At 37.2% G+C, this 14,517-nt stretch overlaps 2 protein-coding genes across 3 annotated transcripts in view; one reads left to right on the top strand and one right to left on the bottom strand.

Annotated features, from left to right (window-relative positions):
* LOC136848077 (extracellular serine/threonine protein CG31145) overlaps positions 1–14,517 on the top strand; it is a 694,897-nt gene that overhangs the window by 409,526 nt on the left and 270,854 nt on the right. The gene's annotated exons all lie outside the window — the stretch shown is intronic.
* Positions 14,136–14,517, bottom strand: part of LOC136847926 (uncharacterized) — a 1,286-nt gene continuing 904 nt past the window's right edge. Inside the window, exon 2 of the mRNA XM_067119944.1 lies at positions 14,136–14,328. Coding sequence (XP_066976045.1) covers positions 14,136–14,328 — 193 coding nt within the window. The remainder of the gene's footprint in view (positions 14,329–14,517) is intronic.

The raw sequence follows: 14,517 nt of genomic DNA, 5'->3' as shown, positions 1-14,517 counted from the left end.
TCAGTTGTCAATAATCTTGGTCCTCCAAATGTACCTGGTATCACGTCTCAGTCGACTTAAGCAATGTTGTGTGTTGTTCTCCTCCGTGCTGTCCGACTAAGTTGGTTTATGTGACGGCGGTGTATGGAGCTGAGCAATCAGTACCTGAAGGTTTTCTTTCCTTGCTGCCAATTCTTCCTTTTATAAGTTATTTAATGGCAATAGCCTCTGAAGTTCTTGGTAGTATGTATGCATAACAGTTATCATATATATATTTTCTATTATTCTCAATGTCATTTTATAATTTACGTCAGAAATCTTTCCTGTAATATGACCGCAGACTTCAGCTTTTAACAACTGTATACTCTTGAAGTTTATGCTCATGGACTTTTTATGTGCCCTGTTTTTTATGGGTCCTTGTTCTAGTTTAGTTTTGGCCGTGAGTTTCTCTCTCTCTCTCTCTCTCTCTCTCTCTCTCTCTCTCTCTCTCTCTCTCTCTCTCTCTCTCTTGTAAAACGATTACGAAACTATCCCCATGCATGACCCCTAAATTATTGATTGATTTACCGAGGTATTGCCATTGACTTGCGTCACGATTCGTTTCCTTTGCCGTGCACGGGTTTTTGCATAAATAGGTAAAACGGGTTTTTGCATAAATAGGTAAAACGGGTTTTTGCATAAATAGGTAAAAAATAAGAAAAGGAATGAAATTATTATTATTAGAAGTAGTAGTAGTGTGGTCTATCTTTGGCATTAACCTAATAGTCATTATCTTGAGAATCATTTCATCTTCTGAATAATAATAATATTCACGTGTTTATAGTGTGAAAAAAAAAAGAATCAGATATGAAGATATTACTTTTTGGCTTTGTAAACATGGTTACTAACATGTTCTAAGAAAGACCATCATTACTGCTGTTTTCTCACTATCGCAGTACTAGCCGGCACACAAACATACGTAGTATTCACTAACTAGACAAAGTTTTCTGGTAAAGCTTAAAACGAACGCGGTTTTTTAAAAATCTTCTGATACGTTTTTCCACGAATACAGAAAAATCATTTTCACCATTTGATGCACAGGTTTGGCGGCAAAATGACAAAAGGTGCTAGAAACGATGAGTTTGTGACATCCCACCATTAATCCTTTTTGCCCATTCGTGTTAAAGCAGTGAATTGATATGTTAGAGTAAATACGGTAAGATAACTCAAGTCAGTATTACCATATAAAGCCGTCGTTATCCCCGATGGTACGTATTACTTTCTATGTTACTATATAAAATAATTAGGTTATTATATAATTTAAGTAAGTTTGTATCAATCTAGCCTGGCTATGTCAGTGACGTCAGTAGTAAACATGCAGGAGAAATACAAATATAATTGTTGCATACTTTTAGTTTAGTAGTTATTTTTGCATGTCATAAATGGTCGTTGCTGCTATAGGGATCAAAGATACAAGTACTTGTTGAATGCGAAAAATGAAGTACGGATGAATAATAGACTCTATGCACACACAAACACACACACACACACACACACACACACATATATATATATATATATATGTGTGTGTGTGTGTGTGTGTATATGTATGTATGTATGTATGTATGTGTATATATGTATATATATACACACACACCTACACACGATTAACAACAACGAAATAAATGCCATGATATCGATAACAGTTTGATTTTTGACATTGGGTACTCTGAATAATCGATTGCCAACGAGTCTTTAGTTTTGTGTGATTAGAGTAGTTCACTCCCAAAGTCTTTATTTTTTGGTGAAAAAACATTTGCATATCCTGGTAACCTTTTTTGAAAACCTGCTTGTGTTTTTTTCAAGCATTTTTTAACTATGTTTGAATTTTGTATATGAACGTTGAGCTTTTCGCGGTCGTTTTGTTCTTTTATGTGTGTTTGTGTGTGTGTGTGTTTGTGCGTGCGTGCTTTGAATTGACGAAAACGTTTTATCGTCAAAAATTAGTCCTTATGAGTTCGGTACGTTTTGTTAAAGATGTTGCTACAATTTATAAATATATTTTGCAGAATGTTTTTGAAATAACCAAAAAAGCATTGAAATCAGTAATGAACATCCTTTGTATTATATTTCGGAATTTACTGAACCATTTCAGCTCCGTTGGAATTTATGACTGGGTTTTGTAGTACTGTCTGGAACTTTATGAGAACAGGTTGGACAGCTCTTCGATGTATGAAGACGCTTGGTGGTATCTTTCGAAATTTATGAAAAGGTATTGGTTGGTGCTCCTGTTTATAAATATAGCGTGCTCTTTTCTTTTGTGAAATTTGGGAAAGATTCCTGCTTAAGTGGAAATTATGAGCGTTATTTTAATGTTCTGAAATTTTCACAAATATTTCTTTTACGTCATACGTTATTAGGGCACTCGGCTGTTGTCAATTATTTATAAATACTTTTTTAATCCAGTCCGCATAAGGGAGAGGGGCTGAGCTTAGGCTCAACATGCCTGCCTTGCAAGATGCCCAGCGTTATTGAAACAACTCTATGCAGATTCTGAGGCTTTTATTATGTCATGGACTTAAGCTTTAAAATATACTCTCTGATATTAGCCAAGCCGTAGCTGGAGGTCTGGTAGAAAGTGCAATTAGTCCAAATGAGGCTTGAAAACCGATAATGTAAATTTAAAGATTTATAACAGCCATTGTGTGCGTTTAAGTCGCTTTCTTGAAGAGACTTCTTTCAAACTCGTTTTATTTTGACTGGCGAAAATAATAGGATCGCTACTGATTGTTCTCGGAAGCTAGCAAGCGATTTCTTTCTCTGCACTGAACGCTTTCAAGTGTTTCCGTACAGTTTGATTTCGAGAAAGTGGAAGTAAAGGGGAGGGTGGGGGTTGCTAGAGGGGTAAGCTGCGTCGTTGTTATGTCCTTCTCAAAGAGTCTGTCGAGATGAATTTCTTTTGTGTAGTGGAAATTAAAAGATTCCGGGCGGGCGTTATACGGATGGGGAAGAAAAAGTGGATTTTTACTCGGGACTGTTGTCTCGTGGCTCCATCGGTTATTTTATGTGGTTGCTGTTTCCCCGTAATGGCTTATGATCGATTCTGTATTTTTGGCTCTCTCTCTCTCTCTCCCTCTCTCGTTATATAGATAAGCCTTTACAGTATATACAGTACCTTACGTGTTATTATGTTTATACTGTGTGTAATATATATATATATATATATATATATATATATATATATATATATATATATATATATATATATATATATGTATGTTTTGAAAATATCTACAACGCAGCGTCGCTTTTTACCTTAACACACGCCCTAAAAGGCATATTTTGGAGCCATATGCTCTCAACGACATGTTCGGGCATAAATGTTCTTCGATAGCAGCTTCTGTCCTGTATCTTTTTATTCTTTTTATATATCTTTTTCTCCTCTTTAGCCTGTTTCTTTTTATGCCTCCTTTTCCTTTTCTTTTCCTCATGTCCTTTCCATTGTTTATACTTTGTCCCTTATTAGTGAGTACTGTATCCAGTAGTCATTATCATTTGTCTCATTTGTAATTTTTAGTTTTCCTATTTTCTCTTTTTATGTTCTAATGATTATATTACTGTATAGTAATTTTCTTTTACCTTCTCGTATATTTTTTTCTCTTTTTGTCTTCTGCATAGCGTTTATCAATTTTTATTTGTTACTATATTTTATCTCTACCTTTTTCTCAATATTTTTCTGCTCTTAACATTTCATAGACGTTTCGATTATATTTCGCTGTATTTTTCATTATTTTTTATTATCTCAGCTCTTCAGTAAAACAGGCTGTGATGACTCCTTTAGATTTATAGCCGAGCACTTATTTAATAGAACTCAGGCAATAAATTCTTCTCGCGTCGAACATTGTCAACAAATAAATAATGCCGCTTTGCAATGGCTCAAGAAGAAAATGTGAATTTATGGCAATATGCTTACGAACTGCTCGGTCTTTCGCCTTCGGACGTATGAAAGGAAAAGATAAGAGAGAGAGAGAGAGAGAGAGAGAGAGAGAGAGAGAGAGAGAGAGAGAGAGAGAGAGAGAGAGAGAGAGAGCGAATGAAATAATTGTTGGAAGCTTTACAACTGTTTCCATTATTCTTATCTTATAGAACTACCCTCTGCATGGGCAGATATATATATATATATATATATATATATATATATATATATATATATATATATATATATATATATATATATATATATATATATATATGTGTGTGTGTGTGTGTGTGTGTGTGTGTGTGAATGTGTCTGCACGCGCTTATGTATGGTTCTTATTGTAAAGCCTTCCTTCGTGGCTCAAGAAAAATGAATCAACATCAGTTACGGTACGTTACGTAAATCACTGTTTCTTAACAGGGTGTAGTAATCAGTGTAATTATTTTATTTATTTTCTCATTCAGAAGGCTACAAAGCAAGTAAATATTCATTATTATTATCAATATTATTATTATTATTCAAAATGTGCCTATGTTCCAGTGGACAAAGAACAATTCTATTAATTTGCTAAGCAAGCTTTCACGAGATAAAATACCTACTTACTATTATACAAAAAAGGGAGAAATACTGGACTGTGTAATACTGATTGAATACTGATGGACACTAATAACATGGCTTAAATTCCGATGGACACTAAGCAAGGTGGAAAAGCATAGCCAGAATTACCCATCCTGTTTAACCGGAGCTTCAACCCCGTGCTAATTCTCTCAGTTCTTAATCCTTTGTGAATCGGATTACCTGGCGTTTCAGCATTTAACCCAAGTTTTAATTAAATAATTGGTTTATGCTGTCCGATCAAAATCGACGCTACAGTAGCTATGGTGTTGTGATATTGTAAAATGAAAAAGTAGGGTGTTAAATAGATTGATTAATTAATTTGATATGGTGGAATGGCGTTACAACTGCTAAAAATTGTTTGCATATATCCCATTCTCTTTTCTTTTAATTTAGTTTTTTTTTAATGCGCAACTGCTTTATTCTCTCTCTCTCTCTCCGTCGTAAATGGCTAATAGCGTGACTTCATAAATCCTAGCTTTAAATCCACATTTGACTTCTTGCTTGAACTTCTCTCTCTCTCTCTCTCTCTCTCTCTCTCTCTCTCTCTCTCTCTCTCTCTCTCTCTGCGTCTGAAATGAACAATAGAGTGACCTCGCAAGTCGTAACTGTTAATTCTCTCTCTCTCTCTCTCTCTCTCTCTCTCTCTCTCTCTCTCTCTCTCTCTCTCTCTCTCTCTCTCTGCGTCTGAAATGAACAATAGAGTGACCTCGCAAATCGTAACTTCTTATTCTCTCTCTCTCTCTCTCTCTCTCTCTCTCTCTCTCTCTCTCTCTGTTTCGGATGAACAAGAGTGTGGTTTCATAACCTTAGCTGTAATTAATCAGCAGAAGAAGCTATTGGGCTCTTCACAGAGGTGATCGAGAGAAAGATTACCCACTCACTCTATTAGCCAATATCAGATTCCTCAACATCCTCTCTCCCCCTGGCGTGGCCTAATAACCCTGATGGGGGCTTAGCTGCAAACAGGTGATGTAAATACCGAAGGAGTGTTGATCGATCAATAAACAGCCTTTAACAAGAAAGGCGATGAGCGACACCTCGGCGAATTTTAGAACATTGCCGGCCGATCAATTGATGGAAACTTCATTATGCATAATTAATACGGGCTAATGGTTTGTAGCCGAGGTCTTGCGGCGCGCGATTTAATTATTTGCCTTTTCGGGGATTACGCGCTGATGTCATTACGGCTCCTGTATCGGAGTTTTCCCGGCGATTGAGGAAATGAATTTGGCGGCCATCGATTAGCCGATAATGGTAACCAAAATACCATAGCTTGGTTTGTCTCCAGGAGGTTATCGGATATTTTCTTTTTCGTTTAGCTCTCTCTCTCTCTCTCTCTCTCTCTCTCTCTCTCTCTCTCTCTCTCTCTCTCTCTCTCTCTGTCGGAATGAGGAGAGGGTCCGCCGATGTCGGTAGCTGTTTATCGCTTCGTTAAACAGCATAGCATCGGAACTCCCCTTGCCCCTCTTATTCCCTCCTCCCCTTCTCTCCCTTGCCCACCCTCTCTCTCTCTCTCTCTCTCTCTCTCTCTCTCTCTCTCTCTCTCTCTCTCTCTCTCGGTGTCCTTAATTAACGCTCTCTCGTTGAGCACATCGTCATTTACCGCCGTCGTCGGGGTTTCGAGGCGAAAGGGAAATGATTAATGATTTTGGGAAATGTTGTGATTCGTATCATTTTCATCATCTTCTCCTCCTCTTGCTTATTCCTCTTCCTCCGTCTTCTCTTTCCTCATCCTCCTCCTCCTTCTCTTTTTATTCCCGCGATGGGAAATGATATTGAAGAAGGGGGTCGGGGGACAGGGCCGGGTTTGGGAGCATGTTGGCCACGGGCTGGGGGTGGGGGACGGTAGTAGGCATGTTAAGGAAGATGCTGGGCTGAGCTCTGTCTCGATAATGATGCTAATGTGATTAAGGTGGTGTCGACGGTGATTGATGTGTGATGATGACGGTGGTTATTGGCGTGTGATGCTAGTGATTGTTGTGTGTGTGATGATAGTATTTATTGATGTGTGGTGATTGTTGTTTGTTGCTGGTCGGCGATGGATAAATGATGTGAGTAATGACCGATATGTGTTGCAAGGGACTGACGTGTCTGATGAGTGGGAGCTGATGGTGGTGACATCTGTGATGAATGTCTGATAGTGATAATTTCGTTGATGCGTTGTTTTGGTAGTGGTGATTGATGTGTGCTACTGGTGATGATTTATTTATAATGATACCAGTGGTGATTGACGAGTGATGACGTGGGATCTTGTTAGGTTAGTCAACGATAATAAAACAGAATACGACTCAGCAGTCACTTGATAATGTTATAGAATGGCGGAACAGCTGTCAAGATAAGAACGATAAATGGAAAGAAAGATTGTGCTTGTTTATTCACTCGAACATGACCCCCTGAGAATCGATGTGATGAGTTCTTCGAGAAAAAACTTCATATGCCACCAAGGCAGTTGCCATCAGTGAAAACTGTTTAAGAGGAAAGCTGCCCAAAATGCACACACACACACAATTATATATGTACATAATTATATTTATTTATTTGTGTATTTAATATTGTTATAAAAGCGCGTCAACCCTGGCCGTGATTCGAACTTGTGTCTTTTCGGATTGTATACAGAGTTAGATTGTAGACTTATCTAAATTGATTTCGACCCTGCTGTATATGTGGGAATTCAACCCAGCAGGAATATTGGCAGCAATGTCAAAATCAGCTTAAATTTTGCTTTTTACTTTAGTGGATAAATCAGCTGTCTACCTCGGTATCAAATCCAAAAGACAGTTTCAAACCATGGCCGGGGTTAATTCGCTTTTATAATAATATATATAAATATTAATATAAGTTAAGTATATCTTAGTTTAACCAGACCACTGAGCTGATTAACAGCTCTCCTAGGGCTGGCCCGAAGGATTAGATTTATTCTTACGTGGCTAAGAACCAATTGGTTACCTAGCAACGGGACCTACAGCTTATTGTGGAATCCGAACCACATTATAGCGAGAAATGAATTTCTATCACCAGAAACAAATTCCTCTTGTTCTTCACTGGCCGGTCGGAGATTCGAACTTGCGACCAACAGAGTGGTAGCTAAGAACGGAACCCGCTCACCCAGCGAGGAACTGAATATTAATATATATATATATATATATATATATATATATATATATATATATATATATATATATATATATATATATATATGTGTGTGTGTGTGTGTGTGTGTGTGTGTGTATATATATATATATATATATATATATATATATATATATATATATATATATATATATATATATATATATATAATTTTAGTATGTACATTTTAGGCATTTGTCCTCCTACAATTTTCATTGATGCGCTTCCCATGCGGGCACGCGTATTAAAGAAAATGATACCTATTTTCAGCACAGTTAATTCATCATTTATTTTGTTTTTCCTTTGGAGTCGTCCGTTGTTATGAGGAAACTGGATATTGGTGGAAAAATATATATGTAAGTAATTAAGAGTGAAGAAAATACCTGAAATAATTTAGTATTTAAGCAGTCTCTCAGACCAACATAATATCTCTCTCTCTCTCTCTCTCTCTCTCTCTCTCTCTCTCTCTCTCTATGTGAGTTGTTCGATAGTAATTAGGAACTGCAGTCATAAGTATGAATTACCGTGGTCAGCCACCAACCTTTTCACGACTTGACGCTTGGTGACAACAGGATTGATTTTGCAACCCTGTCGCTCTGAAAGCAGATTTATGACCTCATATTTCCTCTACATGATTGAAACTATTAATAACTGCGAGAGAGAGAGAGAGAGAGAGAGAGAGAGAGAGAGAGAGAGAGAGAGAGATTGGGGAGGGTTCCTATTGTCTCTTCATCTCTCCTTCTCCCAAGCCTTTCTTTCGTTCATATTAAGAGAAATGGAATGGGGGAGAGAATGACAGATAGTGAAAGATTCTCTCTCTCTCTCTCTCTCTCTCTCTCTCTCTCTCTCTCTCTCTCTCTCTCTCTCTCTCTCTCTCTCAACTGTTGAAAATTAAACAAATAGAAGAGCTAATAATTATCTTTCTCTCCGTTGCAACAGTTGAGAATGAGATGTAAAGATAGGCTAATAACTCTCTCTCTCTCTCTCTCTCTCTCTCTCTCTCTCTCTCTCTCTCTCTCTCTCTCTCTCTCTCTCAACAGTTGACATTCCTCTGCCGAGACTCGCCTGTTACTAAACGTATAATCCCATTCCCTGTTGATACCGCCCTAATGAATTATGGAGTTGCCATGATGATATACTCAGAGATGGCAATTACACATAGGACGAATTTGTGCTTGCATTCTGTGGGAGAGGAGCCTGTTTCTGTTCAAATAGTGAGAGAGAGAGAGAGAGAGAGAGAGAGAGAGAGAGAGAGAGAGAGAGAGAGAGAGAGAGAGGAATTCTTAGCATTTCTCTTTCTCTGTGTGGAGTTATCTTCTGTTTGCTTACATCATTACTCGTAATTCTTTGGGAGACGTGGATCAAATATTACCACGATAATCTCGAAGTTACAATAAAACTATATAATGGATGCGTGAGTTCCAAGGTGCCACTTACGTCAGTCCCCAAAAGTATCCGTTGTATTAAATTTATTTTTCTTATATACCTCGAGTCGAGTTTCCCCCTTGGCACGAGATCTCCGCTCAGTCAATAGTTTAATTATTATTAAGTGTTTAAAATATAAAAATATATAATTTTGCCACAGTCTGGGTGGATTTTAAATATAAATAAAAACAAGTTAATGTGGAATTATCCGAATTTGGCCAGCAATGTTTTTAATAAAATGTTCTTGAATAATGATTTTTATTATTTATGCTTTTACAGCTGTTATTATTATCTTTATTAAAATTTTCGTTCTTTTTGAATGTAGGAACTCGGAGATTTGACTGCTAATGAGTTAATTTGGCCCATTGTTGAATTGCATCCTAAGCGCTGTTTAATTCAGTTGGAGAGAGGCTAATACCATGCAAATAGCCCCGAGCGGATGATGATAATGAAAGTTTTATTCGCTGTTAAAGGCGACGTAGTTCCTACTTACTCTCTCTAACCCCGTTGGCTTCCCGGCCTCATTGTGACCCATTGGAGCTTGCTCGGGACAGCTGAGGTCTCTCTCTCTCTCTCTCTCTCTCTCTCTCTCTCTCTCTCTCTCTCTCTCTCTCGTCAGTTCTCCTCCGTTGTCTGGGTCTGCTGGGACCGACATTAGCGGCAAGCGGTTCTTCCCCTCCCCTTAGCAAAGTAATCGTAAGTTTCCTTAACCGCTGAAGTGTTTCTGCTCATATTTCCTCTTACTTTAATTTTCGTTGATGATAGTTTATTCTTGTTGTTATAACTTTGTGTAATCCGATTTATTCATTTTTTTATTGTTTTTTTATTATAGTTAACGTATTTGGGATGGAGTAGCCTACTGTGTAAGTTTAGAATTTGAATAGTACTATGTTTAATTTGAGGCTGGGGGGGGGGGAATAGCACTTTAAAGTCCTTATGCTGCCTGTGTCTCTATAAAACCAGGAAAAAAAGATTGAAGGAACAACGGTGGGACTTGACCTCGAAGTAAACAAATATCCCAAATGATGGAAGAGTGTGATGATTTACGAGTAACCTTCGTAGACTGACAGTAATCTTAAGTACAAAATCATAAGTACAAGAAGAAGTTCTAGCATTTTACAGTAAGAAATCGTAATGAAATACCGACTGCTTAAAATTAAAAGAGCAACAACTCTCGGTGGCCTGATGTCACCCAAATCTAAAAACAGCCATTCGGAGAGCATAATGGAAAAACAAAGAGATAATAATCTGCAACGACTTCACTTTTCTTCCTGTGAAAACCTGGGCAGATGACGCAGTGGAGGCGTTCGAAATTTACGGAGCTCGTTGCAGTTATGTTTCATGTCTCGACATCCTTTTGTGACTGAAGGAACGAACGAGGGAGATGGTGTTATATACCTGTGTTAGATGCCGGGGAGAGGGGGGGGGTGAGATTTAGTGTTCCCTAATTAGATTCAATGGAGGTTGGGTATGTTTAACCGTACCTCAACAGGTAGTGTGTGTGTGACACTTGTAGATACAGTATTGGCCTTCATTAAAGGGCTATCAATTTTGCTCCTGAATGCTGGAGAGGATTTTAGTATAGTGTCGACATGATTTAAGTCGTTTGCAATGTTGTTAAGGTTCGTTATCGTCTGCGTTATTAGCATTTCGTACGTTCTCTTTTGATGTTTTCGTCTGTATTAATCTGGACCAAAATACTTCATTAGTTTTGCAGTTAAATGACCACTGAAATGCTCTTAATTCTAATTTTTTCTCTAATATTACCATTTTTTTATGTCATCCTTTGTTCCTTTTGAATGTAATGACGGGAATATTTAGTAATAATTTTGCTGCTAATGAAATCTATATATTGCCAATGAAATACACCCTTTCTTGACCCCGCTGCTAAGGAAGTTTCGCATTTTTCTCAAAACTCAGCACAATGGGGAGACTTATTTTATAGTTACTGAGATTATATTTACATTTATTTATAAAATTTGGAGTATTTAAGCTTTTATTTATATTTATTGTGTGCCGTCATAAATTCTAAGGGACGAAATAAAACAGACATACTGGAAGGGAGAGAGAGGAAGACAAAGGGTGTCTGACACTTAGAGGGAGGCAGTACTATGATTGGGTAGTTTTAGCTTTGAATTTCGACAGTTCATTGTATTTTCATTATTTACACATGGTTATATATGTACACACACACACACACACACATATATATATATATATATATATATATATATATATATATATATATATATAAAATATTTGTATTTGTATTTATATTTGTACTTATATATATATATATATATATATATATATATATATATATATATATATATATATATATAATGTAAGTAAAACAAAATGCTGGTAATTAGACAAGTAACTGAAATTAAAGCCGAAGATTTTTATTAATTAACTCACCAACTTACCAAACTAGATAAGGGAAGGAAGTGAATTTAAGTGTCCTCTCAAGCGAGGGAACTCAGTCCTAAGGCTGGTGAAGGCTGTGATACTTAGGTTATGACATAACCCAAGTCATGAGATGATTGGCAATATGGTCCCAAGCTGGCCTAAGCCAACTAAATGTGATATTTTAGATAACTCGGAAACAAAAAATAGCACAAACGCCAGTCGCTTTGGTAGAAGTTGAGCATAATTGGGTCTGGATAGTGCTTGTATATGTAACCATCAAGAAATATTGACTGCCATCTCCACAAATGCCCCTTGTATCAGTGGGGTAGGGGCAGAGCACAGGCTATCAACTTCTTCCAAAAATAGCTGTTGAAAACCAAAAGTACACACACATTATTATATATATATATATATATATATATATATATATATATATATATATATATATATATATATGTGTGTGTGTGTGTGTGTGTGTGTATGTATATATATATTATGTGCGAACTCAATGGTAATACCTGTAATAACAAAACCCAGGTGAAATAGAGTAATTAGAAAAAAAATATTTGGCGCTACTTACAAAACAAAACACTTAAATTTTTTGTCTACAGGTTCAGGACACAATGTAAGAGGTGTTGAGGAAATGGGGCTCGAGAGTTGGGGGAAGGGGTGGGGGTTGGGAGGGTGGTTGTTGGCAGAGTTAAATCTGATGTGGGAATTGTATATTATTTTCCACATGTCGCATTGTCATTGGTTTCCAATAGTGCGCCAAATCGGAAGGAATCGCTTAGGCGTCTGCGGCTCAACTTTATTGATTTATATGTAAAGTACTTGTAGGGGGCGGCCGGTAGTTTTCGAGAAACCGCCGATTAATTCTTTTAATGCTTCGATTTCTCTGATGGACGTTTCAGTTGGATGAAGCAGAGGCACTTTTGGGCAACGTGGTCGTTTTGCGCGGGTTTTCAGAAGGCGCTCCTCAAAAGCTTTTGTTCACTGGAGAAAAATACCTTTTAATTCGACTCCTTTTGAGTGATGTCAGACCTGCCTCTTGAGCAGTGCTGTAGTAAATGAACTACTATGAGATTCAGAGGCGTCGTGCACGGTTTTTTTTATTTTACTCCTTATCAAAGAATCGGATGAAGGTGAAAGTTGGCATATGAATATTTCACAACCATACATTTTATTTTCTAACATCATCTTGTACCTATGACTTATAGTTTTAGCTGATCATAGAAGAACACACCACTTTCTGTAGTCAGAGACATTAAAAAAGTCATTCATGGCTTAGAAGACAGTAATGACGTTTACCTGTGACGTTACAAATGGCTCCACCCTCTAAGCTACGTCATAATTCAGGATAATACTGAATTATCTCATGAAGTTTAAGAATTGAATTACTGACGATGAAAATACATTTCTCAAGTAGTTGCAAAAGATGCTAAATGATCACCAATGATCAAATAAATAAACCTGAAGGCCAAAATTATACATTCTGCTACTATTACTACCACTATTGCTGTATTTCCACGGCAGCATAGATGCCCCGCCCACATCAGAATCTTTCAGCTATTCATAAAGACTTTGCAAATGTTTCTTTATTGTGTAATGGGTCCTGGCCTCCCAGAATTCCGGTTTTCATTTGAGAAATGTATAAAGTAATTTTCCAAGTTAAATATGCAGTATTGCAAATGAGGAACAAACTCATGCATTCAGGGGAAGGAGTCCTGTCAAAGAAGCAGTGACTGAAATGTCGTAAGTTTTGGTAAGTTTTCAGCAGTTCTCATCCAGGCAAATAAATGAAAGTTCATACTGTTATAGCCTTGGACATCACATATTCGATTTATTATCTATATGTAACTATATTTTACTTTATTGTAATAAAAATCATCATTTCTATTGGCGATGGAGCTGAGCATTATTACCCTTATGAAACAGTACTATATGGCACAAACCTGAGAAAGAACGTGCGAGCGAATGTTTTGTTTTATTTTTGGTATTTAGAGTTTCGTTATTCATTTCGTTTTCATTTTAAATTTTTCTTTTAGCCTTTTATCTTATTTCATTTTACTTATCCTTAATTCATGGGTGACAGGGCATGACAATGGTAGACATGCCAGTTCCAGTCACCCTCAAGCATATATAATTACCGATTATCGTAGGAAACGTAGCTGACCTGAGGAAATCAGCGATGACTCTGAGGGGAACAAGGGTTGCCATCGTTCCTTTTTCCTCTATCATTGTTACTATTGGTGTGGGTATATCTTAAAAATATTTCAAATGAAATGTATTTTACTTTTACTCTGTGTATTTGTAATTCCCCTTTAAATGTACAAATGAAACACCAAAAACTATTCATAATCTATTTACAAATCACAATCATCATCACTATCAAGGAAAAGATCATCATCATCCTCATCATCACTGACTAAATTAATGATGACTGGATCCACGTAAGTCTCCCGGATGTTGTCCAATTCCCAGTACTCCTCCTCAAAATGACGTGATTGTCTAACTGCTCCTGCCCACACTTCCGGGGTAGCAGAAAGCCTTGCCTCCTCCAACCTGGCCTGCAAGTCAGACCGCGTAAATCGACGGAGCGATGAACGCACTTGCCTCTTCATATGACCCACACCTGTTCAATGGCGTTGAGCTCTGGGTGAGCGGGTGCCAAGCGCACAACTTCGTGGCCCCACTCCCGGATGATGTTATCCACCACATATCTCCTTTCCGGACGATTCTTTTTGGCAAACGAGCAACAGCTCAGATTTTGTGGCCAAAGGTGGGAACGATATCTACGCTGCTCCAGCCACCTGTCGAGAAAAGTTAATTAATCATTATTAGAGTGGAAATAGACCATAGAATGCTAATTTACTTACCGTTATTACTGTATCATTAAACTATGATTTGATATTGTTTCCATCAAGAATAATTTACTGACTTCACACAGTTAATAGAATATTGAATCATATATGAAATTTCCAGTCAAGTCATTAACTTTA

This window comes from Macrobrachium rosenbergii, chromosome 18 (assembly GCF_040412425.1).
Source record: "Macrobrachium rosenbergii isolate ZJJX-2024 chromosome 18, ASM4041242v1, whole genome shotgun sequence".
NCBI lineage: Eukaryota > Metazoa > Arthropoda > Malacostraca > Decapoda > Palaemonidae > Macrobrachium > Macrobrachium rosenbergii.
Note: the sequence above shows the minus strand (reverse complement) of the source record. Positions and strands in the feature narration are given on the sequence as shown.